The 27,068-nt window shown below is 48.3% G+C and overlaps 1 protein-coding gene across 1 annotated transcript in view; it reads left to right on the top strand.

The window, feature by feature from the left end:
• DNAH14 (dynein axonemal heavy chain 14) overlaps positions 1–27,068 on the top strand; it is a 293,744-nt gene that overhangs the window by 181,086 nt on the left and 85,590 nt on the right. Inside the window, exons 46-60 of the mRNA XM_077779923.1 lie at positions 1,108–1,243; positions 2,786–2,847; positions 3,699–3,886; positions 4,744–4,872; positions 6,469–6,606; positions 8,017–8,184; positions 9,079–9,249; positions 11,892–12,059; positions 12,999–13,091; positions 17,342–17,533; positions 19,801–19,962; positions 22,345–22,536; positions 23,597–23,778; positions 24,289–24,397; positions 25,328–25,453. Coding sequence (XP_077636049.1) covers positions 1,108–1,243; positions 2,786–2,847; positions 3,699–3,886; positions 4,744–4,872; positions 6,469–6,606; positions 8,017–8,184; positions 9,079–9,249; positions 11,892–12,059; positions 12,999–13,091; positions 17,342–17,533; positions 19,801–19,962; positions 22,345–22,536; positions 23,597–23,778; positions 24,289–24,397; positions 25,328–25,453 — 2,216 coding nt within the window. The remainder of the gene's footprint in view (positions 1–1,107; positions 1,244–2,785; positions 2,848–3,698; positions 3,887–4,743; positions 4,873–6,468; positions 6,607–8,016; positions 8,185–9,078; positions 9,250–11,891; positions 12,060–12,998; positions 13,092–17,341; positions 17,534–19,800; positions 19,963–22,344; positions 22,537–23,596; positions 23,779–24,288; positions 24,398–25,327; positions 25,454–27,068) is intronic.

Here is a 27,068-nt window from a genome sequence, read left to right as displayed (position 1 = left end):
GAGCTGGCAGTCAGCACAGAGCCCGACGCGGGGTTCGAACCCACGAACCGCGAGATTATGACTCAAGCGAAAGTCGGACGCTTAACCGACTAAGCCACCCAGGCACCCCCGGTCTAAGAAAATTCTTTTATGTTTGTTTGTTTGTTTGTTTGTTTGTTTTACAAATAGTATATTGAAGAAAATTCTTAACTCTCACTTAATATTTGGTGAACTGGAAAATCACGACTCCCTGTTCTCTTGTGATGGTTCATCCTCACCTCTCTCCCCCAGATTGTGTTTCAAAAATTTTCAGGGAAATTCATTTCATGGAGTAGCTCTGCTCTTCGAGAAGCAAAAAGATTTGTGATAGGTGCAGACAAACATTTGATTAAAAATAATGGCTAACTCCTAGGGCGCCTCAGTCAGTTAGGGGTCCGACTTCAGCTCAGGTCATGATCTCACAGTTCGTGAGTTCGAGCCCCATGTCAGGCTCTGTGCTGACAGCTCGGAGTCTGGAGCCTGCTTCCGATTCTGTGTCTCCCTGTCTCTCTGCCCCTCCCCCACTCCAACTCTCTTTATCTCTCTCAAAAATAAACATTAAAAATATTTTAAAAAAAAAACCACTACTTCCTAATCTGCCCTTTTATAAGAGATGTAAGTAATTAGAGTGGATTTCTTATTTACTCCCTGGTTTTTCCAGTCTTAACCACATTTTTTAAAAATGGAAGGAAAGAATCCATTTTTTTCCATGCAATTTTCTTTTTTTTTTTTTAGAAAGTAAGTTCTCCCTTTTTTATTTCTTTTAATTTTTTTTTAATGTTTTATTTATTTCTAGGAGAGAGAGAGAGACAGTGTGAGCAGGGGAGGGTCAGAGAGAGAGGGAGTCACAGACTGAAACAGGCTCCAGGCTCTGAGCTGGCAGTCAGCACAGAGCCCGATGCGGGGCTCGAACCCACGAACCGTGAGATCATGACCCAAGCGAAAGTCGGACGCTTAACCGACTAAGCCACCCAGGCGCCCCTTTTCCATGCAATTTTCAAGTAAAATGTCATTGGCTCATCTTCATATGTGAGCATCTATTCATTTTCTGGGCCATAAATCTAACCGAATGTCTTGTTTTTCCCTTAGGAGACTCTGGCATTGGGAAAACCACTACCATCAATCAAATGCTTGAAAAGTTGGAGGGTCCTGGAGCATTTGGTGTGAAATATGGGTCAATTTTAGGAGAAGTCCTGTTGTATAACGAAATTAAAAAATCAAGGTTGTATATTTAAACTCTAAATTTGATTTGTCTCGTAAAAAAAAATAGTTTGCTCTAATATATAAGTGTGCCTTGTTTTAAAAACCAAACTTGTTATGTAAAAATGCAGAATTACCAAGAGTTAAGAAGAAAATCTTTACCTTTCCAAAGTATTAACTCCTAGATTAATTCCTTTAAATGAGAATTTTTTACATTTATTTTAAATAATTTAAATTTAAAATCGTAACTGTTTTTACATAACAAAGTGCAGGTATGAACCGTTTTCCATCCTGGAAAAAATGCACCTAATACATACAAGTGAAGTGTTGCACATAATGGGTTTTCTTGCACTAGAAATACATTTTCTTCTCACCCAATACAAAGGTATCCTTTACAAAGGACTTTGTCATTCTCTGTCTCTTCCTGATTTAAAAAAGAAGGAACGAAACAATTCTAAATTGTACAAATAAAATGCAAATTTTTAAAGTTAATTAAAATGTTAGAGAAGCGCACTGTTGTTTGGACGGAATAAGCAGGTGGCACCGTGTCAGGCCTTCTGTGAACGTCGGACGCCCGTGTCCCTCATGAGGCTCAGCCCGACCCCCGGCCCAGGGCCAGGCAGAGGCGTGGAGGAGACACCTGCCCTCCCTGTAGGTGGTCCCCTGGGGGGAAGCCCGGCTACCTGCCGGCCTCTCTGTTCCCCCCAAGCCGCGCTCCCACTTTCCATCCGCACGTGTCAAGGCTGCCCTGTCTGCCCGAGACATCGTGAATTCCCGCACTTGTCTCTGCCCAGCGCCACTCTTGGTCTGGGCCACTGTCACCTGATGTCACACAGACGATTTTGGAACAGAATCCCACTGCTGTTAAATGAGGCTGTAAAAAATCAGAAAAACATTTAATACCATAGGAATCGTTCCTTATCTGAATTGTTATAAATTGTGGACTTTAAAAAATAAATCTCACTCTATGTTTACTATTTAAACTGAAGTGGCTTTTAATAAAGCAATATTAAAAAGAAATACATGAAGCCAAAACAAAACTAGAGGTGAATGGGGCTTTCATTTTATAAAGGGACGAGTGAGTTAATGGTTTGCTACCCATTGGACATACCAGTAGCCTGGCATCCTAGGAATTTGTCCGGTTTATTTAAAAAAAATTTTTTTTTAATGTTTATTTAGTTCTGAGAGAGAGATCACAAGTGTAGTTTGGGCAGAGAGAGAGAGAGGGAGACACAGAATCTGAAGCACCTCCAGGCTCTGGGCTGTTAGCACAGAGCCCAGTGTGGGACTCGAACCCACAAACCATGAGATCATGACCTGAGCCCCCCAGGTGCCCCTGTCCTGTTTGTGTTCTAGAGCAAGCCTGTGTTGTTAACTTTGGGAATCGGTTTTAATGCTGACAATGGCGACACAGTGTTACCTGTAAAAGCGCAAACAGGAAAAAAATGTTTCCCTGTAGGGGAGAGAGAGAAACTCAACCACAATGACACTTTGATGACATTTTGTGTAGCCAGCTACTCTGGCAAACGAGCAAATTTTGAATCTGTCAAAACTTCTCTTCCCATAGCCTGAAGCAGAACATCAGCATCTTGCTCTCTGAAGCTCAACAGAGAACGTCCGCGAGGCTAGGTGCGTATCAACTACCTCGTGTGAAAACCGCCCCCGTCTCGGCTCCACGGGTCCTGGCGCGCGTGTCAGGACTCACGGACCCGCATTGCCACTGAGGGTTTCAAGCCGATGGTCCTGGGAAGCATTCACTGCCCTGTCAAACCGCCAGGCTCCAGCCCCAAGCTGGAATAGCTGTGGGAGAGCTCGCCGGAAGGTGGGACTCTGGCCTCCCAGGCTTGGTCCAGCTCTCCAAGTCCCCGGAGGTGGCGGCGGGCTGCTCTGTCCTCTCCTGCTCGTGGAGAAATTAAAATTGTGGATGAGCTTCCAGAACCTCGTTCCGGGGAGCCATGACCAAGGAGTCTGGGAGCAGCTCCCCACTTCCGAAGAGGAGGAGCCGGCCGCGACGGGAGCCACGGGAAGGGGGGCCTGGCTGCTGCATTCCTGTCGCACCATCCCAGGTGACCGCAGTGGACCAGCTTCACTCAGGGATGAATGGGTCCTGAATCCGATGCCTTGGGGGACACGCCTGCTTTTACACCTCTCACGCGCACTGCCTTTCAGTAGATGCACACCGTCCTGCAGACCTGAATATTTTTAAATCGTAGAAAGTTACCCATGTCGATTGTGCAGAAATGTAGAGTTTGTGGCTCTCGTCCCGTTGCACATGGCTGCATGGAGACGCCATGTGCCCCATACAAGTCAGGGAGTCGCTGGAACCTTCTCTCACTGAACTGCCCTCAGAGCAATGTCTTGAAAAGGACAACAATATAGTAAAATTATGCCATTGTTATATTTCCTAACACCTTAAAAAAAGTCACGAATATTCTTAAAATACTCTAAATTTGTGTTTCTTTCCCTATTTGGCATAACAGATGGGAAGACTATTAGAAAGCCAGAAGCTGAAGCTGATGAAAGCTCATTGAAAAAAAATAATAAAGGAATTATCGTCTCAACGATAAATTTTAGCATCAGTATGACCGCCACCAAGGCCAAGGAGATGATCCTTAAGCAGTTAGTCAGAAGGACAAAAGACAGTCTCGGGGCACCAAAGAGCAACCAGGTAAAGCCCCCCACGCCTGCTGACCCACTCCACACAGCTCACATTGTCATGTGACTCAGTTTAATTAATAGTAATAATCAGAAAAAGATCATTGTAACATATACGTTACTAGAAAATGCAGTTTATAATGGAGGCTTTGAGTTTTTGTTTTAATTTTTTTTAACATTTATTTATATTTGAGGGAGACAGAGCACAGGCTGGGGGAGGGGCAGAGAGGGAGACACAGAATCCGAAGCAGGCTCCAGGCTCTGAGCTGTCAGCACAGAGCCCGACGCAGGGCTCGAACTCATTTTTAACATTTATTGGCTTTACTCAGTTACTTGTGAATCTGGGAGGTATCCACCTAGCAGACAGGAAGGAGCTCCAAGGAGCTGCACAAAATGAACGACTTTCACAGGCAGGAGGGCGCGGGCGCAAGGACGTTACTCCAGGCCAGCAGCAGTTGGTGGCAGTGGTCTCCCTGTCCTCCAGGGCGGTACGGTTCACCGGGCAGAGGACTCACATGCTGAGGGCCTGGTGTAAGAGCAGACAACTGTCGCTAGGTCTGAGTTTGGTGACATGGAATCACCACTGAGTGACGGCATTCAGGGCCTGTTGTCTTACTCTGAACACCAGCCTCAGGGAAAGGTACCAAGAGAAGGACCTTGTGGAGTAGTTTCTGCTCTTCTGAAAACGTGCTGTTTTCTAAAATCCCATCTTCACAGTGGAATTCAGGCTGCTGCTTTTCATTAGTAAGACAGGGCGGTCGTGACACACGACTTTGTTCTCAGGCCGCAGCATTAATTACTGTTCGTACTTGGTAATTTAAAGAAAGGCCATACTAGCTCCTGTGTTCTAAACCGTTTGTCTTCCTCAAGATTGTAATATTCATTGATGACCTGAACATGCCTGAACCGGACACGTATGGGGTCCAGCCACCCCTGGAGTTGATCAGACAGTTGCTGGATTTGGGAGGACTTTATGATACCAAGACAATCACGTGGAAGGTATGGTGTCCCTACAATTTGCTCACATTAACTGCTGTTGTCAACAATAACTAAATATTCACAACAGTGCTGAGTGAATTCAGAAATTTCGAAAATCTGGTCAGATGACCATATAGAACAAGTCTGAAACCCTAATTTAACCCTAATTTAACCAGTTGCATCTTTGCAACTTGGCAAAAGTCCATGGGTTCATGGAAATCCTTGTAGTGGGATTAAATACTGGTAGTTACAAGTGTCTCATAGGTTTGATTTCTGGGTATATATAAGTGCTCACTGTTATTAATCACATCAGTAGTTAACCAGACTTTTCAGTGCATCAGCAGTTAACGCACATGAGAAAAGCTCGTGAAGATATGCCTGACAAATACATCCTTACTCTCTACCCAAAACTGCTTGTCATCTCTCTTTTTTTTTTTTTATAAATTTTTTTACTCTTTTATTTTTGAGAGAGAAAGAGACAGAGTGCAAGCAGGGGAGGGGCAGAGAGAGAGGGAGACAGAATCCGAAGCAGGCTCTAGGCTCCGAGCTGTGGACGTGGGACTGGAACCCACGAACTGAGAGATCATGACCTGAGCCGAAGTCGGACGCTCAGCCGACTGAGCCCCCAGGCACCCGTCTTCATCTTTATTTTGAAGAACACAGATCAGGGATCTTCAGTGTATTGCAAAGTTCAACAAATGTCCAGGGCGCTGTTCCTGTGTGATTATTTTTGTTACATGAAACCAGATCAGAATGGCCTAAGTTTTTAAAAAAGTAAACACACGTGCCTGATTCAGTTCCTTCTCTGGAAGTCATGAGCCCTGTGCTCCAGAACAGACTTTGTAGAAGACATGGCTTCATGTCTCGGACGAACTTGGGCCCTGGGTCCTGGACGGCGCCCTGGCTGGTGAGTGACAGCAGACGGGCCTGAGCCACCCATCAACCCACGGTGGAGGATAAAACCCAGACAGACGCAGCCCACGGAGAATCTGGGAAATGGGGACAAAAGGGAGAGCGAGAAATGGTCGGGAAGCCAGCCCAGAGAAGTTCTGGAACTGAGAAGAATGTGAAACCAGGCTTTTGCGGGGTTCTTGTGGCTGGGCCAGGACCCCGGGCGGAAACAAATCTGTTTGAAACAGCCCCTTGTGTGTAGACGAGACACCCGTATGGCGCCGCCCAGCTCTGCAGGCCTGGGATGTTGTGATGTGACAGTGCATCCACGGGCTGTGGCCGAGGAGACGGTCCCCAAGCCCACCTTGGAGACATCGTCTTTTTCCGAGACACTGCCATGTTCCTCCGGCTCCCTGCTCATCACCAGCTCCTCTCCACTAGCCTCAATAACATGTTGCTTATTTTCCAGTCATTGCTTTTTAAAGGTTATGCTATTTCTTGATGACCTTAAGGAGGCCTCCTAGAAGTAACAGGTCTTGAAATTGCAGTTTAGGATTTTGGTTACTTCTAAGAACATTGAATTCTGTTACCATCACAGTTTGTGTTTTCGCAGTAAAGGATTTTTTTCTGTCTAAACAAATGTAAATCTTCTGTTCGTTGGGGGCTGGGAAACGGTATTTCACTTTCTGCAGGCGCGTGTACTCGTCCTCTCCCCTCTGCCCGCAGAACATTCAAGATCTTTCTCTGGTGGCAGCCTGCGTCCCTCCGGCAGCGAGGAGGCACATCAGCCCGCGTCTCCTCAAACACTTCTCCGTCCTGGTGCTGCCGCAGCCGCCACAGAGCGCCTTACGTACCATTTTCCAGGTAACCCGCCCACCTCATTTTCTACTGAAAAAGAATTTTAGTTCCACGGCGTGAGAGAAAACGTGAGACTTAAAACCACTGATATTGAATGAAAATTCCCTTAAGGGGATGGGTCTTAATTGCCCCCTCCACCCTCGTATTTTCTGGCCTGTGGTTGTAATTTGTCTCTAAATAGCAAAAACATATGTTAGTGTGCATAAGAAATACATGGGGTGCACACTTTTAAAACTATTTTTGAGTTTATTTATTTTGAGAGAGAGAGAGCATGAGCAGGGGAGGGGTAGAGAGAGAGAGGAAGAGAGAATCCCAAGGAGGCTCCTCACTGTCAGCACAGAGCCCCATGCGGGGTTCAGTCCCATGAACATTGAGATCATGACTGGAGCTGAAATCAAGCCCTCCAGGTGCCCTGAGAAACACTTGTGGTGCACATTTAATGCACTTGTGCAGTAGAGACCCTCGGACCCCGTCCTCACAGGGCTCTGACCTGGTGTCTGTGGGGCGGAGCTCAGGAAGCAGTCATTCACCAGCCACCTGGATTTGTGCCAAATTGATTTGTTCTTTTTGTTTCTTCATAGAATAAAAACTGAGAGAAAAAATCTGAACTGCCTTATTAGAAAAATGGCTCAACTTGAAATTAGTTTGATTAGAAAAATAAATCTACCGGGCGCCTGAGTGGCTCAGTCGGTTGAGCATCCGACTTTGGCTCAGATCATGATTTCCCATTTTGTGAGTTTGAGCCCTGTGTTGGGCTCTGTGCTGACATCTCAGAGCCTGGAGCCTGCTTCGGATTCTGTCTCCCTCTCTCTTTGCCCCTCCCCTGCTCATGTTCCGTCTCTGTCTCTCTCTCAAAAATAAATAAACACTAAAATTTTTTCAAAGAAAAATCTGCAAGATTACTAATTTCTTCAAAACTAATTATTTTTCTTCTTTATAAAATTTAAATACTAATTTTTAAATCCATTTTTCAAAAAGCACTTGGTAATTCTGCGCAGTGACTCACACCTAAAAAGAAATCCTGATGTAGAAGAACATGTGTGTACGTGTGTGTATGTGTGTACATCAACTGAAACTGAGGGAACAGTTTTATCACTTTCTGTTTCGTTTCATGGCCTCTGCTCAGGAGAGAGAGGTGGAAGAAGCACAGGGCACCTGGCGGGGCACACAGTGAGGCACAAATCCTCCCCAGAGAGCACGCAGCCCATGCCTCTCAATCATTCACCAGACTCGGACCAGCCGGAATTTTCCCCAGTTGCGGCACCCACAGTGTTTGCCATCTGCTTCAAGTGGACTCTGTATGCTAATGGGCTAAATGCCATTAATCCTCCATGAGAGCACACGCCTCTCCTTTCTAGAGGGGTACAGGCAGGATCGTGCTTAAAATAGGGGCCTAACTACCATTTCTTCCTCCAGGCCCATTTGGGAATGTATTTCTCCATCAATAACTTCCCCATCGACGTCCAGAGATGTCAGGATCAAATAGCATCTTGCTCGCTGGCCATGTACCGCCAAGTATGCCAGAACATGCTGCCGACTCCCGCCAAATGCCACTACATGTTTAACCTTCGAGACATGTTTAAGGTGTGTTTTCAATCCACCCTCTGGCTTCATGGTACATTTTACGGTGAGCAGAGGTACTTTTACTAACTCGATTCTTTCTCCATTTCTCTGCCATCAACGTGCAATTATTAGAAGGGGGAAAAGAGAAATAAAGTTGATTCGTTTTGCTATTTATTAGCCGCTTCTCCCAGGAGCCACTTTAAAAAGAACCATTACACTAAGTCCACGCAGAGAATTTGGCAATGATGCCGCTAAGACCGCTAGAGTTTTAAGATTCTCAGCAGGGAAGGCACAGACTTGGGGTTTGCTCTCTTTCTGAGATGTTACTGCAGCTCTTGAAAAATGGGAATCTATACCCATTTCATAAATGTGCTTGAATCCCCACCAGCCTTGCTCTTTACGGCAGGAACCGTTGCCAGCGGTGCTCACTCGGTCATTAGCCTCGATCGAATAATGTTCCGAATGAAAATCTGAAGAAAAACTATTTTGAATTTGATCTTTCTCTCCTTGCCGTGGCCGTAGTCCAAGAGAGTGCAGATCCCGTTAGAATCCCAATTCACAATCTGAGGACGTGCCGGGAGGGAGAAACACGTCTCTGTCACCACTGCCCCCACCCTGCCTCCGGGTCAGCCCAAAGTCCAGACTCAGGGCTTCCTGTGCTGGTGAGGCATCCGCAGGGCCCGCCGAGAGGTCCTCAGACCCTGTCCCTCCAGAGGGGATGCCATGCCATCTCCACCTGACTTGTAACCTGCCCATGTCCTCAAACTTCCATTTGTCGCTTATAGAAAGGGACTATACTTACCTTGAATAATGGCTTCTATTTTTATGGAATTATAAACCTGCAAAACTTAGGCCTTTACGTCACATACTACCTTCTCGTGTTATACAGGAAGTCTCACGTCCGGTCTCTAACAGCTTCTTCTAGGCTTGCTGCAAGCTGAGAAGGCCGCTGTCAACTCCAGAGAGACGCTGGCCCTGTTCTTTGTTCATGAAGCCACTCGAGTGTTCCATGATCGCCTGATCGACTATCCTGAGAAGGGGCTTTTCTATCAGTTTCTTTCAGAGGAACTTGAGAACTATTTTCAGGTAAACATATTTTGAAAAGTATTTCAAATGGTATCTTGGGCAAAAGTACTGTTTTCTAAAACTCCTCAGACCTTTCTATTTCTTTAATTTTTTTTACTTTTTAAATTATTGTAGAGAGTGCGAGCACAAGCAGAGGAGAGGGGCAGAGGGAGAGAGAGCATCCCAGATGGGCTCTGTGCTCAGCTCAGAGCCCAACATGGGGCTTGATTCCACGAACCACGAGATCATGACCTGGGCCACAATCAAGAGTCAGACAGACGCTCAACCGACTGAGCCCTCCAGCCGCCCTGCCCCCAGACATTTCTATGGTAGTAACGAAAGGAACTTTATTAACAATCCCATTTTTCACTTGATAATGTCTAAGTAAGTCTAGATTTGCTGTGATGGAAATGACCGGGCCTGGAGGCCTCCGCTTGTGTGCGTGGCCTCTGCGAGCTCTGAGGCTGCTGTTCCTCTCCAGCCGGGCAGACGTGTGCCCTCTCAGTACCTGCACCCTCTGGAACTTGGCTCTCCCAGGGACCCTGTGGTCCCCATCCCGGAGGAAGGGAGGCAGTGCCATGGACTGGCCCTCGAGGGTTGTCAGCCAGCAGAGGGGTGAGCCCAGGGCCAGGCTCCTCTCCGGAGAATTCAGGAGACTCTTTGGAATCCGTTTCTGGAGGTGACTCTTCTGTTCTTTCCTCTCTCCTTTGGCGGTGCCACTTCCTCTCGGCCCATTCTTAGGAGCCCCAGAAACATAACAAATTCAAAGGTACTACTACATTTGCAACAGTAAAAACAGAATTTTGGAACACAACGCTTATCCATAGAGATACACACGTGCATGTAAACTCGGAATACAAATGTCCACATATATGTCCATCTGTGTTCGTGAACATACGTACTTTGCACACAAGTCACAAATTCTGAAAGCTTTCGAAAACATTTTCTAGGGGCACCTGGGAGTCTCAGTCCATTGAGCATCCAACTTGGGCCCAGGTCATGATCTTATGGTTCATGGGTTCGAGCCCCACATCAGGCTCTGTGCTGACAGCCCAGAGCCCGGAGCCTGCTTCGGATTCTGTGTCTCCCTCTCTCTCTGCACCTTCCCAGCTCATGCTCTGTCTCTCAAAAAGGTTTTAAAAAAATCTTTTTTAAATGATTTTCTAGACAGTCTCATCCTTATTTTCTTCCACTCCCAAGTTCTCTGCTCCTCAGTCCAGATCCCTCTTGATGTCTTCTTGTTAACGCACCTCACTCCGCCCTCCAATTTTTTTTTTTTTAACATCGAATAAATAATCTTTCCTCTAAGTACCCAGGGGTACTCCGCTCGGCCTCCACTCTCTTATGCAGTCTCCCGGGGCGTGGCCCGCCTCGGGTTCTCCTTCGTGGCTTCTTGAGGGGTCGCCAGCGCCCCCACCTCGGAGGCTGCGGTGAGAATTAACTGCACTAATTTGCGTAAAGTGTTTAGAACAGCTCCTGACGTGCAGTAAGTGCCCAGTAAACGCAAGCTGTCGCACTACGGTAAAGACCTTACATCCACGCTCCACATAAGAACAGGCGGTTTGGCAGAAGGAACGTGAACTCCAAAGCCAGACTGTGGTTCGCCGTCGGGATCTGTCCCGTGCTCCCCGGGGTGCTTCCCAGTCAACCCGCAGAACCGCTGGCAAGACGGGTGTGCGTCCGCTGTGGCCCTGCGCCACCCAGACCCCTGGCCCGGCGTTCACATCCAAGCCCGCACGCGCACCCGAACCCTCGGCACCTCAGCCCGCGTGGTGGCCAGAAAGTAGCACGGGGTCTCCTGTCTGTGTCTCCCCTCGGTGCCCCCCCCCCCAGCTCTGGCCACCCCACACCTCACGCTTCCTCTTTCGGGGGACTTTTCTGGCAACCACCACTCCTTTTCCGGGTTTTAGCGCCCCTTGGCTCTACTCTTCCTATCACACAGCATATGATGATGTCATTTTCCAAAATTACCAAAGATGTAATCCCCACCCTAGTTTTCAGGGAGCGGGACGGGGTCAGATTTCAGAGGGGAGGTAGCCCGCGACCTTGCTGTGACAGACAGGAGTTTGCCCAGGGGAGCGGGAGGGCAAGCGTGCCCAAGTCTTCAACCAGACCAGAGGCTCTGCCTGGAATCGCCAGTGTCGAGTCGCGCGTGTGGAGGCGGCGAGCGGGCATTTGTCGGGGGAGCGTCGTCACGGGCGTGCGTTTGTGGAACCACCGCCGCAGTCGTGCGGCCGAGCTGTCTCCCTGCCCCCAGCTGCGCGCTGGTGCCTAACACGCAAACAAGGGAAGACTGTTCTTCATTGTTGCCGAGACTTCAAGTTGCTGTTTCCACAGCAGGGGCTCTTAGGGCCGTAGCCTTTGGGGGTCCTTAGAAGGAGGTCCGCGTCGTACGTGTGGTCTCCTTTGCAGCCCGTGTGTCGCTCTCTGCGTTTACACTTGATCTTAGCCAAAAGGCTGAGAAGCGATTCGCTCTCTGCGTTTAAAATGCCTTCCTGAGAAAGGCCACCTACACCTCACTGCCTGAAGGGTCTGCAGCACAAGAAGGTTAAGCGCCCCGATCTGTTGTGCCCGGAGCTTCTCCGGAGCAGATGTGTTGCATTCACTTTGACAAGCAGAATTTTGCTATTAACACACACTACTCATTTATGATCTTACAATAGGTTAATTGGACGAAAGCGAAACTGATGAGCGACTCAGTTGTATTTGTGGATTTCTTGGATATAAACAAGCCTCACAGGAAGAAGATGTATCGGAGCACCAGTGACTATAACAAACTCGCCAGTGTGCTGAGTGAGTTCCAGATGAGGTCGACTTCAACACCCTCGGAGGTACAGACACGCCCTGTGAAATTGGAGAAGTGCTGTGCGCATGTGCGCTGTGCGTGTGTGCATGTGCGTGTGTGTGCTGTGCGTGTGTGCGCACGCTTGGGGGTGCGTGTGTGGGCTGTGCGTGTGTGTGCGCGCGCATGGGGGTGCGTGTGTGGGCTGTGCGTGTGTGTGCGCGCGCACATGGGGGCGCATGTGTGTGCGTGTGCGCGCACATAAGAAGGGGCAGGGGAAGAGTGCGCCGCCACCGGGCGGACGTGGAACTGCAGCGTCCCACGGGCCTGTCCTGGGCCACCGCGTCCGCGGGTCCTTGTAAGACGGGCGCCTGACTCGGACTGTGGGCGCTGCGTGCGCAGAGCTAGTGGGCCTGAGAGATGCGAGAGACGCCGAGGCCGCGTCGGGGGCAGCACCCCTCCCGTCGCGGGCGGAATGGTGTCGGCACAGGCGCCCTCAGTCACCAATACCGTGACCCCAGTTCCTGGGAGCCCTCCTCCACTCCCCTCCCGCTGTGTTCCGCCCCAGAACAGGGCAGTAGAGACAGAGCTCAGATGCTGTAGTTTACCCCCCCTCCCTCTCTCTCCAGCCTGTACCCTTCTCCTCTTTCCACCCTGTACCCCCCTCCTTCTCTCTCCACCCTGTACCCCCTCCTCTTTCTCTCTCCAGCCCATACCCCCCCTCCTCCTCTCTCCAGCCCGTAACCCCCTCCTCCTCTCTCTACCCTGTACCCCCACCTTCTCTCTGGAGCCCATGCCCCGCCCGGCATGCCCATGGGAACACTGATGTAGGCACAGGCCTCATCACACACATTTACCTTGCACCCATGTGACCCAGTTGATGGGATCAGGGACACTCACTCTCACTGCTGGGTCCCTGCACCACTGCAGTGACCATGTGATTTGTCTGTGCCTCCAAGCAGTTTACGTGTCCCCTTTCCTCCTCCAGACTTCTTACCCCATCGTGTTCTTCAGGGAAGCCATCGAACACATCACAAGAGCGGCCAGGGTCCTCCGGCAGCCGGCGAGTCACATGCTACTGGTAGGGATTTAAATGGCTCAGATATTTTTACGTTTGCAAAGTAAAAATTGAGATCTGACAAAATCTACCTCGCTTATAGCAGCCCTGTTTAACCCGACTTTGTATTTGTGGACGCTTCCAGCCACTGAGTCCCACGGCAAGACCTAATTCCTCTCTAAGGTTTGCATGAGAAACATATCCACACCTAAAAATGCTTGGCTTTGGAAGGCAGGCGATGGCGCTGCCACCATCCGTCACGGGTCCTCAGCACTAAGTCTGCAGGTGAACCTTGACTTTGAAAACGTGCATCAACTGGAAGATTGACTTAGAAACATGAGTCTTCGCACAGAGTTCTATTTGTGATGAAAACAAGCGGGGGTTGGATGTTTGGACAATCCCCATGTAGCTGGACAAGAGAAAGCTTCCAGAAGACTCAGCGAAATCCAACATATTCGGCCCCTTCCCATGCATCACATTCGTGAGCATTTAAGCCGTCGTTTATGCCTCTTGCTCATCTGTTTTATACTTTTGTTGTTTATAACTATTTACTTCACACCATTTTTTCCCAGAAGTACTAGAGCTTTCTGTAAACAGACATGTGCAAGACTAATTAAAAGGAATTACAAATTGAAAAACTGAATTGAAGCAGAAACACAAAAGCAAATACTTTCTCCACCAAAACGCTCCTTTTACTAACATCTGTCATCTCACAAACGGCACCCGCGTAGATCCAGACCCCCGTAGACCCGCTCCAGCCAGAACCCCAGAACCCCTTGCTCTTAAGGCATCTCCATCACACCCCCACTCGGTCATCAGTCATGGGGACGTGCTGGCGATGTGACCTCCGAGGTCTATTTCAAGTCGGCCTCTTGTGCGCATCTCGGCTACTGCCACCCCAACCGAGTGGCTCCCGCCTCCCTGGGGCTCCCGCAGCCGCACCTCCCACGGTCCCTGTCACTTGTCCCTTGATTCCGCACCCTCGTGCTGAGTGCTATCTCATCTTACATAATTTCTCACTTACTATCCATCTCCACATCTGGAACAGAAGCTCTGTAAGAGCGTTGATTCCCTCTGTCCTGTTTCCATTATCAACACGTTATTTTTTATTCTCCCAAATGGTTCACAGTCTCTGTCCACTTCTTTTACCACAAAGTGGCTCTTTCTTTCCTAATAACAAGCAAGTTTATCAAAAGTTCTCAATTCTAAAATTGCTGAGATTGCATCCAGAACAAGTTTTTAAAACCTAACACTTGGCTGGAAGCCTGGCTCCTTCTCGTGACCCAAGCATCGTATCAGAGGTCCCATGAAAACTACAAGGGAGAGCCTGGCAAGTGCCTGTTTCCTCTGATCCTGCATCTACTTTCCCCAGTCAAACTCCATCAACAGATCTTTGCCTGGGTCAAGCTAGTACCAGAGTTCAGTTGTGTAAAACAGTAATACGGGGGCGCTTGGGTGGCCCAGTCAGTTGAGCATCCAACTCTTGACTCTTGATTTAAGCTCAAGTCGTGATCTCACGGTTGTGGGATTGAGCCCCACATTGGCCTCTGTGCTGATAGTATGGAACCTGCTTGGGATTCTCTCTCTCTCTCTCTGCCCCTCTCCCCTGCTCATGCTCGCTCGCTCTCTCTCTCATGATAAATAAATATTTTAAAAAATTTTATAGTTTATTTATAGACAGAGAGAGACAGAACATGAGCAGGGGATGGGCAGAGAGAGAGGGAGACACAGAATCCGAAACAGGCTCCAGGCTCCAAGCTTCCAGCACAGAACCCAACGCGGGGCTCGAACCCACGAACCGCGAGATCATGACCTGAGCAGAAGTCGGACGCTTAACCGACTGAGCCACCCAGGCACCCTAGTATTTTAAAAATAAAAACAAAAAGCTACAGTTAGCGTAAGAAAAAAAAAACAAACCCAGCAATATGACTGGAGGCTGACCCAACCTGAGGCTTCAGCAGGGAGAAGCAGCTGGAAGCCATATAATGACTCAGTGAAGAAAATTTTAAAACAGATTTTAAAAAATACACAATTATGATCTAGATTAGTTGATTCAAATGAGGCTAGTTGAATACGCAAAGTAAAAAACGAATCATACGTGACTTATTCAAAGTAAGCACTACCTAGTTGAGCTGCATTGTGTTACTGAATTAACACAGCAAGGAAACAGGCTTCTAGAGGCTGCTCTCCGCCGTGGCTCATGGCTTCTTTCTCTGTCTCCACAGCCAGCAGCATGCACCATTCCGACGCTTCAGCTGTCACACCTCTCCCTCTGTCTCTCTGACCACAGCTGGAAAGGTGGCCTGTTCTTAAGGACTCACGTATTTAGATTGGCCCCACCAGAGTATCCAAAATCATCTCCCCATTTCAAGGTCCTTAATTTTAATCACATTGGCAGAGTCTCTTTTGCCAGTGGTAATCTGTTCACAGGTTCTAGGGACATATTTGAGGGTGAGGGTGAGGCGGTAAGGGCACTATCCTGCCTACCACACACACAGTATGGTTATATGTTTCTTTTAACTGCTTTCAAAGACCGGTGCATAAAACAATCCTTACATAACTATTGTGAAGCTTATAACATAAAGATTTAGTATCTATAATAATAAATAGCACAAAGGAGGAAGGAACAAATGGAGCTGTACTGGAGCAAAGTTTCTGTGTTTTACTGGAATTATGCCCTCATTAATCTGGAGTATATTGAGAAATTAAAATATCCAGTGAAATTCCTAGATAAATCATGAAAAAAAATAACTCAAAAAATACATTATATAAAACAAAGGAATTGAATTAGAACTCTAGAAAATATTGAGTTAACACTAAAAGAAAGTTAGTTCTTTAGTGTTAGGTTAGTTAACACTAAAGGAGAAACAAAAGGGGAAAAGACACAAAACAGCAATATGGCAGATGTGACTCAAATCCTATCAATCATAACATTAAATGTAAATGCACTAAATGTTCTGATAAAAAGACCGAGATCGTAGGAAGGATTTTTAAAAGAACAAACTCCAAGCATACGCTGTCAACAAGAATTGCAGAGACAGAGTGGTTGAAAATGAAAAGATGGAGGAAGATACATTGCTGGTGGTAAAACAGTTTGAGCATTTCTTCTAAAGTGAACCCAGATTTGCCCTTTAACTGAGTGGCCCGTTCCTCTGTATCAACACAAGAAAAAGTAAGACACATGTTCTCACCACGACTTGCACAGAAACGTCCCCGGGAGCCTTATTAGAGCGACCGTGATGTGGAAACACTCCAGTGTCTATCAGTAGATGATGGATAAACAGAACGTGGTCTCTGCTGACTGCTAGCACACCCTCCTCCATGCCAGGCCCACAGAACCATCCTGCTCAGTGATGCAAAACACTTCCTATTTATGACTCAGTTTATAGGAAACATCCCCAAACTGCAAATCTATAGCGACAAGTTGCCTGGGACTGGCATTAGGATGAAGACTGAGTACAGACGGGGCTGGGGTGTCCTTCCTGGGGATAGAAATGTCCTAAAACTGGACCATGGTAGGGGCACCTGGGTGGCTCAGTCCGTTAAGCGTACGACTCTTGGTTTCAGCTCAGGTCATGATCTCACGGTTTATAGATTCGAGCTCCTGCATTGGGCTCTGTGCTGATAGCTAGGAGCCTGGAGCCTGCTTGTGATTCTCTCTCTCTCCTCTCTCTGCCCCTCCCCTGCTCATGCTGTCTCTCACTCTCTCTCAAAATAAATAAACTTCTTAAAAGAAAGTAGACTGTGGTAATGGTTGTATAACTCTCTAATTGTACTAAAAATCATTGAATGGTACATATAAAAGCAGGTGACCTCTGTAAATTATACCCCGGTAAAGTTAATACTTTGGTAATAAAGGTAATGCTTTGTCATGATTATCAAAGAACACTGAAGTGTTTACTGCTCAGAATAAATGGGGAAAGACCTCCTGATTTTCATTCTTATAAATGAAAAATCAAACATTGGCGGTAACATAGTGATGACTTTGCCAGCCTGTCGATGCCATTTTTCCAGATTGCGTTATCTTTCCAGAGAAGGTGTCTCATATGTTTCAAGAAACTATAAAGAGCAAAGAAGTGAATACTGAATGTGTGCTAATGCCTTAGAGAACTCCGATCAGTGCTTTAGCTGTATTTCATGTACTTCCCAAAAAGTTTATAAAAATAGGTACTTTCACTGTGTGAATTTCTGGCTCGCAGACATAGGAAACTGTACGTTGAAAGATTCCCAGGACACATGTAAGAATCTCACGATAGATTGTTCTTCTTCCGAAGATTGGCGTAGATGGGTGTGGGAAGAAGACCTGTGCGACCCTGGCGTGCCGCCTGACAGAGTGCAAGCTGGTGCTCTCGCCTCACAGTCACGCCCACACAGAGTTCAGAGAAGCCCTCAAAAGAGGGTTTATTCAAGCAGGACTAGAGGGGAACCCCACCGCTTTGATAGTTGCTAACATAAACCTAAAGCAGGTAAGTGCCTTTTATCTTCCTTACTTGCTAACGCTGGCTGTGTAAATGGCCCCACTCATTTAATATTTGAAAGGAAAGTCTGGCTGTGCCCCGGTTGCCCGTCCCCAGTCACAGCCCGTGAGGCTCTGGATGTGAAGTCGCGCTGCACGTAGTTTTGCATCAGGCCTACAACAGAAGCATTTTCTGTCTTTATAATTTTCATTGTAACTCACAGATTCTGAGTAATTTGTGTAGCTGAGCTGGTTTTCTAGTCTGGGTTTTCGGAAAAAAACAAAAAACAAAAAAACGCTATCGTCTGAATTCACTGTCAACTCTTGTCCGCAGTGTCCTGTGCTAATTTCACCGTCAAGTTTAGCACTTTCTTTGCAGGATATACTTTGTTTACAGATTAGAAAAAATGCTAATCACCCAATTACTTTTTTAATCTGTCGCTTGGCATAAACTATGCCTTTCCGCAGCCCACACGTAACTGGGGAAGCTGCCTCAGATTCTATTTCCTTCTCTGTGGTGACATGTCAAGGCAACAATATTTATCATCTACGATCCAGACTCACACAGTTATGGAGTGTCAAACTTTCCTCATGTTTCTTCTCTAAGCCTAGGCCTCTCTCCCTAGAGTTTTGTTTTTCTTTCAAGGGGTATTTTGAGAGTAAATCTGAGTGCTATGTTGTATCTGCTATTCTCCATGGTATCCAGTTTTCCACTTTAATTATATGTCTTCTCTCCAAAATTTATTTATTTTTTTAAGTCTGGGTTTTTGGGGGTTTTTTTTTGTTTTCTTTGTTTGTTTGTTTGTTTGTTTTTTGAGACAAAGAGTAGGGGGGAACGGCAGAGAGAGAGAGGGAGAGAGAGAATCCCAAGCAGATTCCACACTGTCAGCACAGAGCTTAAAGCGGGGCTCGAACACATAATCTGTGAGATCATGACCTGAGTCAACCCTCAAATGGCTGAGCCCCCCAGGCGCCCCTCCATCTAAATACCCTCTCCCCTTCATCAGCTTGAGGTTCCTGCCAGACACTTCTGGATTTCAGATGATGTTGTTTCTCATGCCAGGGGCCTACTGTTTAATTTAAGAAATCATTTTTCAGAAAACCACTATTAGGTCAAAGCTGAGACCTGATGGTGTATCTTACCCAGAACTTCAAGGTCATTGGATCCCGTCTCCACAGTTTCCAGGTTTCTCCTGGCCACATTCTTGCTTTCCATGGGAATCCCAAAAATGGTGTCATGACCCTGTTAAATTAACATTTGTTAGGTGGAGCACAGGGTGCAGGATGGTGAGCCACGGTTCAGCAGAAGACGACAAGGAGACCTTACTCATAGGTTCTGGAAGAGTCATTCCGCCTGCCTTGCGGAGCCACACGGAGAGGTCAAGGCAGGGTGTGACTTGGGGCTCCCGGTTAGGGCCAGATGGGTCCACGCACACCTAAAGAGCAGTGTTTTGGTGCACCCCGCGGGGGTCCCATCTAAGCGGCGCACTCTGCTCGGCGACCCTGGGCTGCGGGGAGACCTCCCAGGGGCTCGCACCTGCTCGTCACTCTGCGGGCTGCTTGTGTGAGCGGCTGGCGTCACGTTAGGGTCCCCGCGGGCTGCTTGCTGGGACAGAACAGAGGCCGAGCCAGCGACACCACGGAGTAGCTAGAGTGTGAGATGATCAGTGTGTTTCTTAAGCCGAGTCCTGGGAGAGACCTGAAATCCGATGGCCCCGCCCACACCGGGCGGAGAGGCTGACGCTGGACGTGCATGTTTTTTAAATAAAGCTTGGGTTTATTCCCAAAATGAAAATGCTCGGACGTTGCAACAGGAACTCCTCCGGTCGAGTGTCTGTCCCAGCCCACTGTCCCTGTCACCTCTCTCAGGTGGTGATCTGAGAGATCTGGGACCTGCAGCCGTGTTAACTTGCAGCTTGTGCGCGTGTCAAGGTCTCCATGAGCTGTCTGGAGCCAGGTGTCTGCGCCGCTCGCACTGCCCCCCCTTGACTCTGGTCCCAGTGACGCAAAGTGACACAGGCGTTTGCATACCGTCGGTACCACAGTCTCTCTAATGCTCCAAGGAATGAATGGAGGGATGACACTTATTTTTACTCAGACAAAAAACAAAAAACAAAACAAAAAAAACATTGGATGGGTTTAAGAGAAGTTTAGCTTTAAAAAAATAATAATAAATAAACCTGAGTTGTCCTTAATTACATTTGCTGTCTCAGTTTGGTTTGTTAAGAACAAATACATAAACAGTTTACTGCTGATTCAATATGTGTTTCACCTAAGGAGTCATTTTTGGAAGATTTGAACGCCATTCTCAACTCGCAGAAAATCCTGGACTTGTTTGAAGATGAGGAGCTGGGCTCCATCGTGCTAAGGTTCCGCTCCTTTGCCGAGCAGTCTGGTTCTGTCGACAACAGGCAAGCTTTACTTGCCCTCTTCCAGAAGGTAGGCGATGGTGGGCTAGCTTCAGCAAATTATCACGGTAAATTAAAAGTAGACGTGTGTATAATTCTGTCCATGGTTTCCAAGGTGGATCATAGGTTTTAGGCCTTTAAATGAGTTTTCTTCCCTTCCCTTCCCTACTCCCTCCGCCTCCCCTTTCCTCCCTCTTCCCTCCCCCCTCGCTCCTCCCCCCTCTCCATTTCCCATCCCCTTCCCTCCTCTCAGAATGGGATAAATGAGTTTTCAAAGCTACGTGTGTGGATATGCCCATCCAGGCACAGGATCCAGGATTAGCAAGGATTTGGGCCTGCCCAGCAATCAGTGGCTAAAGAAAATGGTAACCTTGAGAGTCAACAACAAGAGAATGAGGGAGTGCCTGGGGGCTCAGTCGGTTACCTGTTTGACTTTTGGTTTTGGCTCAGGTCATGATCTCACAGGTCGTGAGTTCTTGCCCCACATCGGGCTCTGCACTGATGGTGCAGAGCCTGCTTGGAATTCTCTCTTTCCCTCTCTCTGCCCCTCCCCTGCTCATGCTTGCTCTCTTGCTCTCTCGCTCTCTCTCAAAATAAATAAACATGGAAAAATTTGTAAATAAGAGAAGTAAGATCCCAGGAAAGGCAAGATATAAGAATTCTTTCATCCCTTTGAATAGCCCTGGAAGTGGTACAGAAAGAACAATCCAGAGAGAGCAGGTGATATTCAGAAGGGACTCAACAATGGGGTCGGTAAAGAGCTGGTTTGAAGGGAGACAGAGTCCAGACCAACCAGCTAAGCTTTCTGTGTCTTTAAGGCACGATGACTGACCAGCAGCTCAGCGGAGAGATGTGATCGCCCAGACCAGGTGTCCAGAGGGGAAGGACCACAGGCTGACTTGTTTCCGGTGCCGGTGCCTATCTATAATGGAGCCATCTGAAAAATGGGCCACCCTCCACCCTCAGTGATTGGCACAGGGAGAAGATGTAAAAAAACAAAAAACAACAACAATAACAACCCTCCAGAAATGGAATCCATGATTGAGGGAGAACACCAGATGAATGGATGCTTACACTGAGTTATATTTTTTTTAAGAGAGAGAGCAAGTGTGAGAGGGGGAGGGGCAGAGACAGAGAGAATCCCAAGCAGGCTCCAAGCTGTCAGCACAGAGCCCAGTGTGGGGCTCAAACTCACAAACCGTGAGATCATGACCTGAGCTGAAATCAAGAGTCAGACACTTAACCAACCGAGCCCCCCAGGCGCCCCAAGTTATATTTGGAAATGCTATGGCAGAAGGAAAGATAGCAGTTATTCTGATCCCTGGTGGCATTCTAGCACCTTGTTACGAAATGGGTTTATACAGACTGTGATCGGTGAGGAAGAACAAGGAAGTTCTCATCTGGAGTGTGGACAATAGTGCCCTCCAGAGAGAAAAAGCAAACCGAGAATCCCAGTTGGCAGAATTAATTAGTTCATGACTTCCGTGTATTTTATACCACACTTTCAAAAACGCTTTGAAGCATCTTACAGTGGTAATGGCGAAGGCATACTTTAACCCGTGAACACCGTCCTCAACTAGGAATTTGGGGATGGGTAAAGCAAAGGAAGGTCATTTCGGTTTTGATGCAAACATTTCTGTGTTGTATGAATTTTGCACTGACTGGTTTAACTTGCTTTTCTAAGTTCTCGAGAGATGAAAAGGCAGGGAGAGAATCTTATGCACTTTGCTCTTCCAGCCTTAGCGCACTCCCTGGGCACAGTAGGCTCCTTGACATGCGGACATGCCGTCGCTTTGCTCAAACAGAACTGTTTGTGTTGAACGCTGACTGACCGCAGCTGCTTTCAGTCACGTGTTTCTTTAAAGCAACACCTGGAAGTGAGGGAGACTGAACCCAGGCCAGCCTTGCAAGAAGCGGGGAACAGTAGCCCACAGCAAGGCCCTCTGGGGGGAAGTTGCAGGGGGGTGTCATAGAAACTAGCGCTTTGTCCAAGACCCCCAGGATGGCAGGGGCTCCAATCCGTCTGCCGTGGGAACTCAGGGCTGTCCCCCGGGCACCCCATCCCCACCCGGCCCTGTTTCTCTCTGGGCCTCTCAGCTCTCCACCATCGCCCACTTCTCCCATGGACGTTCTGTGCACCCGGAATGCCAGCACCCCAGAGAACGGGGGCGGCAGCACCCCATGTGTGGCCTGAGGTCCCTGCCGAGCAGAACTCGACCACCACACCCCCTCCCAAGTTCAGGTTTATGCAAGGGCCACTCCGGGCCCCACAGAGCACCGTGCTTCTCAGTCTCCGCTCCGCCCATTAAGTAAAGAACGGAAACAATGAGTTTCACATGGAACTTTCAACACAACCTTTTTTCGCATAGCAGCGGGTTACACGTTAACAACTTGAGTTTTTATTGCTTTTCAGAGAATACATAAAAATCTTCACGTCTTCATGACGGTGAGCCCCACGGGACGCAACTTCCGCCAGCACTGCCGAAAGCACTCTTCCATGGTCACCACGTGCACAGTGGACTGGTACGAGAGGTGGCCAGAGGAAGCCCTCCTCACTGCTGCCCATTCTGTCTTAAGAGAGAAGGTGGATTTGGAGAGCAGGGAGGTAAATACAGCCCCAGTTGAAAGTCTGACACAGGGGAAGTTTCCAGTGACGTCCCGGGGAGCAGTGACTCCTAGGCGGGCAGAACCGTGAGACTGGCTGGCCAGTTGTCTTGACTCTGTCCATTCCCCATCTCCTTTGGTCTGTCCTACCTCAAAGATGCCCAGATTCCTCACTGCCCGGGGCTCCCCGCTTCCGCATCTCCGGGGAAACAGCAGGTGTCCTTGAAGGGGAGCAGCCTCTGGGTGGCGAGCCAGATGGCGTGGGGAGGTGGCCGCAGCCTTCTGTGTTCCCCGGAGACGCCTTTGTGTGCGCAGCAAACCGCATTCGCTCAGAATTCGTGGGCCACCGTGAGGAAGCATCTTCTCTGTTGTGACCCAAACTTTGTAACAAAGGAGGCCATAAAAGCACAGCCCCTGAAACTCAGCACAGCCCCCACAAAAGGGCTCGCAGCCATGCTAGCCAAGCATCCACCAGATGAAAGGCCGAGGGTAGAGTCCATGTGAAGCCGGCTGGGTTGAAGGTGACCAGGAAGCAGCTACCCTGTGGGCTGGGGGTGGACCCCAGCTTATGTCTCAGACAGAATTCTCCCCAAAACTTAGCCCAGCACTCTTTCTCCTCTGGTTTTCCCACCCAACATATCAGTATATCCTTTGAGGCCTCATATTTCACAGCCTTACTTCACTCAAGGAAGTGAAATTGCGTCTCGCAATTGATAACCCACTTTAAGAAAGGACGATGGGAGATATCAGTCAGTCAGTCGGCCCGTCACCACGAACGTTGGCCATAACAGCGCCTCCGTGAATGCTCGGATGGCCGTAGGCGAGATGCGGGTCAGGCCCAGTGGGAGGGGTCACTGGTCACTGGCTGTATTGTTGCCTTGTCCCCCCGACACCATCCAACCCCCTAAATCTTCTGTGTTCTTGGTCCCCTTTGCCCAGGCTCTTTATCGACCGCCCTGCACCTCAGACTCTTTCAGGTTCCTCACCGGGTTCAGTTTCCCCTTTCTTGGTGCGTATTTAGGTTGCTTTCTCTTAATTCTTGAAAATTATTATTTTTGCAGGACTTAAAGGAAAATCTCGCCCCAGCATGTGTCCAAATCCACAAAAGCATAAAAGACTTGAACACAACGTACTTTCAGAGGACTGGACAGCATCATTACGTCACTCCCAACAGCTTCTTGCAATTCATGGATACATTTGCTTACATACTGAGGTCACGCTGGAGGGAGATGCATACAAAGAGGTGAGACTTTGAGGCCAAATCAGAAACCCGTGTCTTTTTAAAACTGGTGCTTTTAGGGGTGCTTGGGAGACTAGGTCGATGAAACGTATGACTTCGGCTCAGGTCATGATCTCATGGTTCATGGGTTTGAGCCCCATGTCGGACTCCATGCTGACAGCTCAGAGCCTGGAGCCTATTTAGGATTCTGTATCTCCCTCTCTCTCTACCCCTCCCCTGCTCATGCTCTGTCTCTCTCTGTCTCTCAGAAATAAACAAATATTTTTTTAAATGTTAATGAATAAATAAATCGGTGCTTTTATTTGTAAAAGAAAAGAAAAGAGAAAGATACAAGAAAATGAGCCAGAATCTACCTTTCCAAGGGGGAAAAGACAAAAGCCTCCTTAGAGGCAGGTGTCCAGAGGCTGCCGCAAGGAATCGAGCCCTTCACCGGCCGTCCTCGGTACGTGGCCACAATGGACCCACTTTGCTGACCTTCCGTCCTGTCTCACCTTGTGACCCCTCTTCCCGCAGGAGTCGTTTGCACATGGGCCTCAGCAAGATCCTGGAGGCCACGTCTCTCGTTACAGAAATGCAGGAGGAGCTCCTGACTCTCGGCCCCCAGATAGAACAGAACACAAAGGTGCGTCTGGCTCAAAACCTCTTGTGAAAGTGGTTGAATAAGAACACGCTGGGAAAGAGGCACTCACACTCGGCAGAGGCGGCTCAGAGCCCCGCCCCGTGTGCACACAGCCCGGAGCCTCTTTGCCTCAGCTTTCTGACCGTGAAATGAGCAAAACGATAACAGTGATAGCAAAATAGTAACATTGTTGTATTTTAATAATTAATTGTGATGACAGGCATATAACTAGTAAAAGCTCACATAGATAAATTCCGTCATTCTTAATTAAGTCAACCCGACTGGTGCTGCGGTTACTTGCATGGTGCAGGGTGTTCTAAAATCACTCCTCTCACACTGCCTGCGCAGCTCAGTTAGTTGGTTAAGTGCCCAATTTTTTTTTTATCGTTTATTTTTGAGAGAGAGACACACATGGAACCCCAGTGGGGGAGGGGCAGAGACAGAGGGAGACACAGAATCCAAAGCAGCCTCCAAGCTCCAAGCTGTCAGCACAGAGCCCGGTGTGGGTCTCAAACTCACTAACCATGAGATCATGACCTGAGCTGAAGTCGGACACTTAACTGACTGAGCCCCCCAGGCGCCCCTAAGTATCCAACTCTTGATCTCAACTCAGGTCTCGATCTCGGGGTCATGAGTTCCAGCCCCATCATTGGACTCCATGCTGGGTGTGAAGCCACTTTTTTAAAAATAATAATAATAAGTTAAAATAAGAATTGTACTTACCACTCTTTACGTGTGTTGCAAGAGAATGATCTTTGCTGTGGTCATCCTTTCCAGTTCAGTCTGTTGGCCGAATATATTTCAAGCTGATTTTGATATATTTTGTAATAATGAAATGAGCTTTATGAATTTTTCTTTGAATGAATTTCTCTTCAAAAAAGAGATGCCGTGTCTCTTAAAATCCATCCTCCAAAGAGCTGTGTGTTTCATTAGGATAAGGAAGCCCTAGTGAAAAGACTGCAGAAAGATTCACAAGTAGTCGAGAAAGTTCAGATGCTCGTTAAACAAGATGAGGAAATTATGGCAGAAGACGTAAGAATTGTGGAAGATTATGCGCAGGTAAAACTAAGATATGATCCATGATGGTTACTAGGAGATTTGCAACATTACCCCCTAACCCCAGAATTTGAAGGTTGAACTGACTGCTCTTAAATCTATTGTACTCAAGCGTGGACACTTTTAATTCCTACCCCAATGAGTGTTTATTGCAAAGGAACCTGGGCGTATAGAGACGCGGGATCCCTGACCGTGAGAAAGCAGCACCCCCAGCCGGAGACAGAGAGGCCGGGCCATCCAGGTCACCACGGCAGGAAGTCGTCTGCGCCACATCAGACACACGTGGCCTGCGGGAGGGGCCCCAGGCACCCATCACCGCTAGTTCCATGTAAGCAGTCTTAACCCTCTGGCTTGACTGGCCGAGCCCTGCCCCCCTCCGGTGAGAGCCGGGAAGGAGTCAGGTCGGTGCAGCCATCGGCCAGGAGCCCCCACTCTTCCGGGCTGCCGGGTGCACCTGCTCAGAGGACGTGAAGGCAGAGCTGCGCGCGTCTCCCACGGGCAGCGGTTTCTCCTCGAGCAGCTCCATCAGGGCAAAGGCACATGTAGGCCTGTCCCCGCCATCTGCGTGCCTATTTGTAAGTTACACACACAAGCCCCCATGGCTAGCGGGCGTCAGTCAGCACCCAGGGTGGGGGTGCATCACGAGCCGCAGTGGATGTGAACACACATCTCAGATTAGATCGCCGTGTTCATGTTAGGCCGTGGCAGTGGAGTGGGGGGGCTCGTGCACAGGACAAACGAGGAGCAGCTGCCCCTCCTGCCTCCAGGTTCGTGTCCCCCAGGCTCCCCTTCTCTCAGGAGCCTCCAGGACCCTGTTTGCTCTGAGGGCTGGCTTACTGCACACTCGATGGTGTGAGCAAACCCCCTTCCTCGCGGGCGCACAAGCAGACGTCCCGGCCACCCCCTGCCAGCCCTCCCAGTGGGGCCTCCCCCCCTCCCTCGGGCCCTGCCAGGCATGACTTCAGGCTCTAGCCTTCCAGCTGAGAAAAAATGGACGTAGCCGAGTCCGTGTTCTGGGCTCTGCGGTGCTCCGTGTCTGCCCCAGCACAGGGCAGCACGGCCCCGGGCAGGTCGCAGTTGTACGCCGGATGCTGACACGGTTTCGAAGGTGTGTGTTTTAGAATCTCAAGTTACTCGTTCACAATTCAACGTAAAAGTACTTATTAAGAAAAGAAAAACATTAAATGAAATACAAATTTTTTAAAGCTGAGAATTATTACAAGCATCACAAAACCTAGAAAAGTAACATAACAATGTTGAGTAACTGCCTTAGGTGCCCAAGAGGCTTCGCCCGCACTTTCCACTGCAGACTGAGCGGGTCCCCGCTTGAAAATCGGGGTGTCGTTCCTGTGGGGTGGTCGGCACAGCTCACAATGGTGTGACTTTCATCTTTGCTAGTTTAGGGCACTTTCCTTCCATTTCATAACTCGTCGCTGATGACGTCATGAATATTTCTAATGTCTCTCTCAATGAGTGTAAGCAAACTCGCATTTCGAGGTTTCTTGGGCGGTGAATAGTTTTAGATGTCATGTGAATTGAAGGCATTCGTTACCAATTTTCTACCAATGTCTTCAGTTGTTTTCTGATATCTGTTTCATGAATGTCACTAGTTCTTGTA

This window comes from Crocuta crocuta, unplaced genomic scaffold (assembly GCF_008692635.1).
Source record: "Crocuta crocuta isolate KB4526 unplaced genomic scaffold, BGI_CrCroc_1.0 scaffold322, whole genome shotgun sequence".
In the NCBI taxonomy this organism is placed as follows: domain Eukaryota; kingdom Metazoa; phylum Chordata; class Mammalia; order Carnivora; family Hyaenidae; genus Crocuta; species Crocuta crocuta.
The sequence above is the reverse complement of the archived record's forward strand: the minus strand, read 5'-3'. Positions and strand labels throughout refer to the sequence as shown.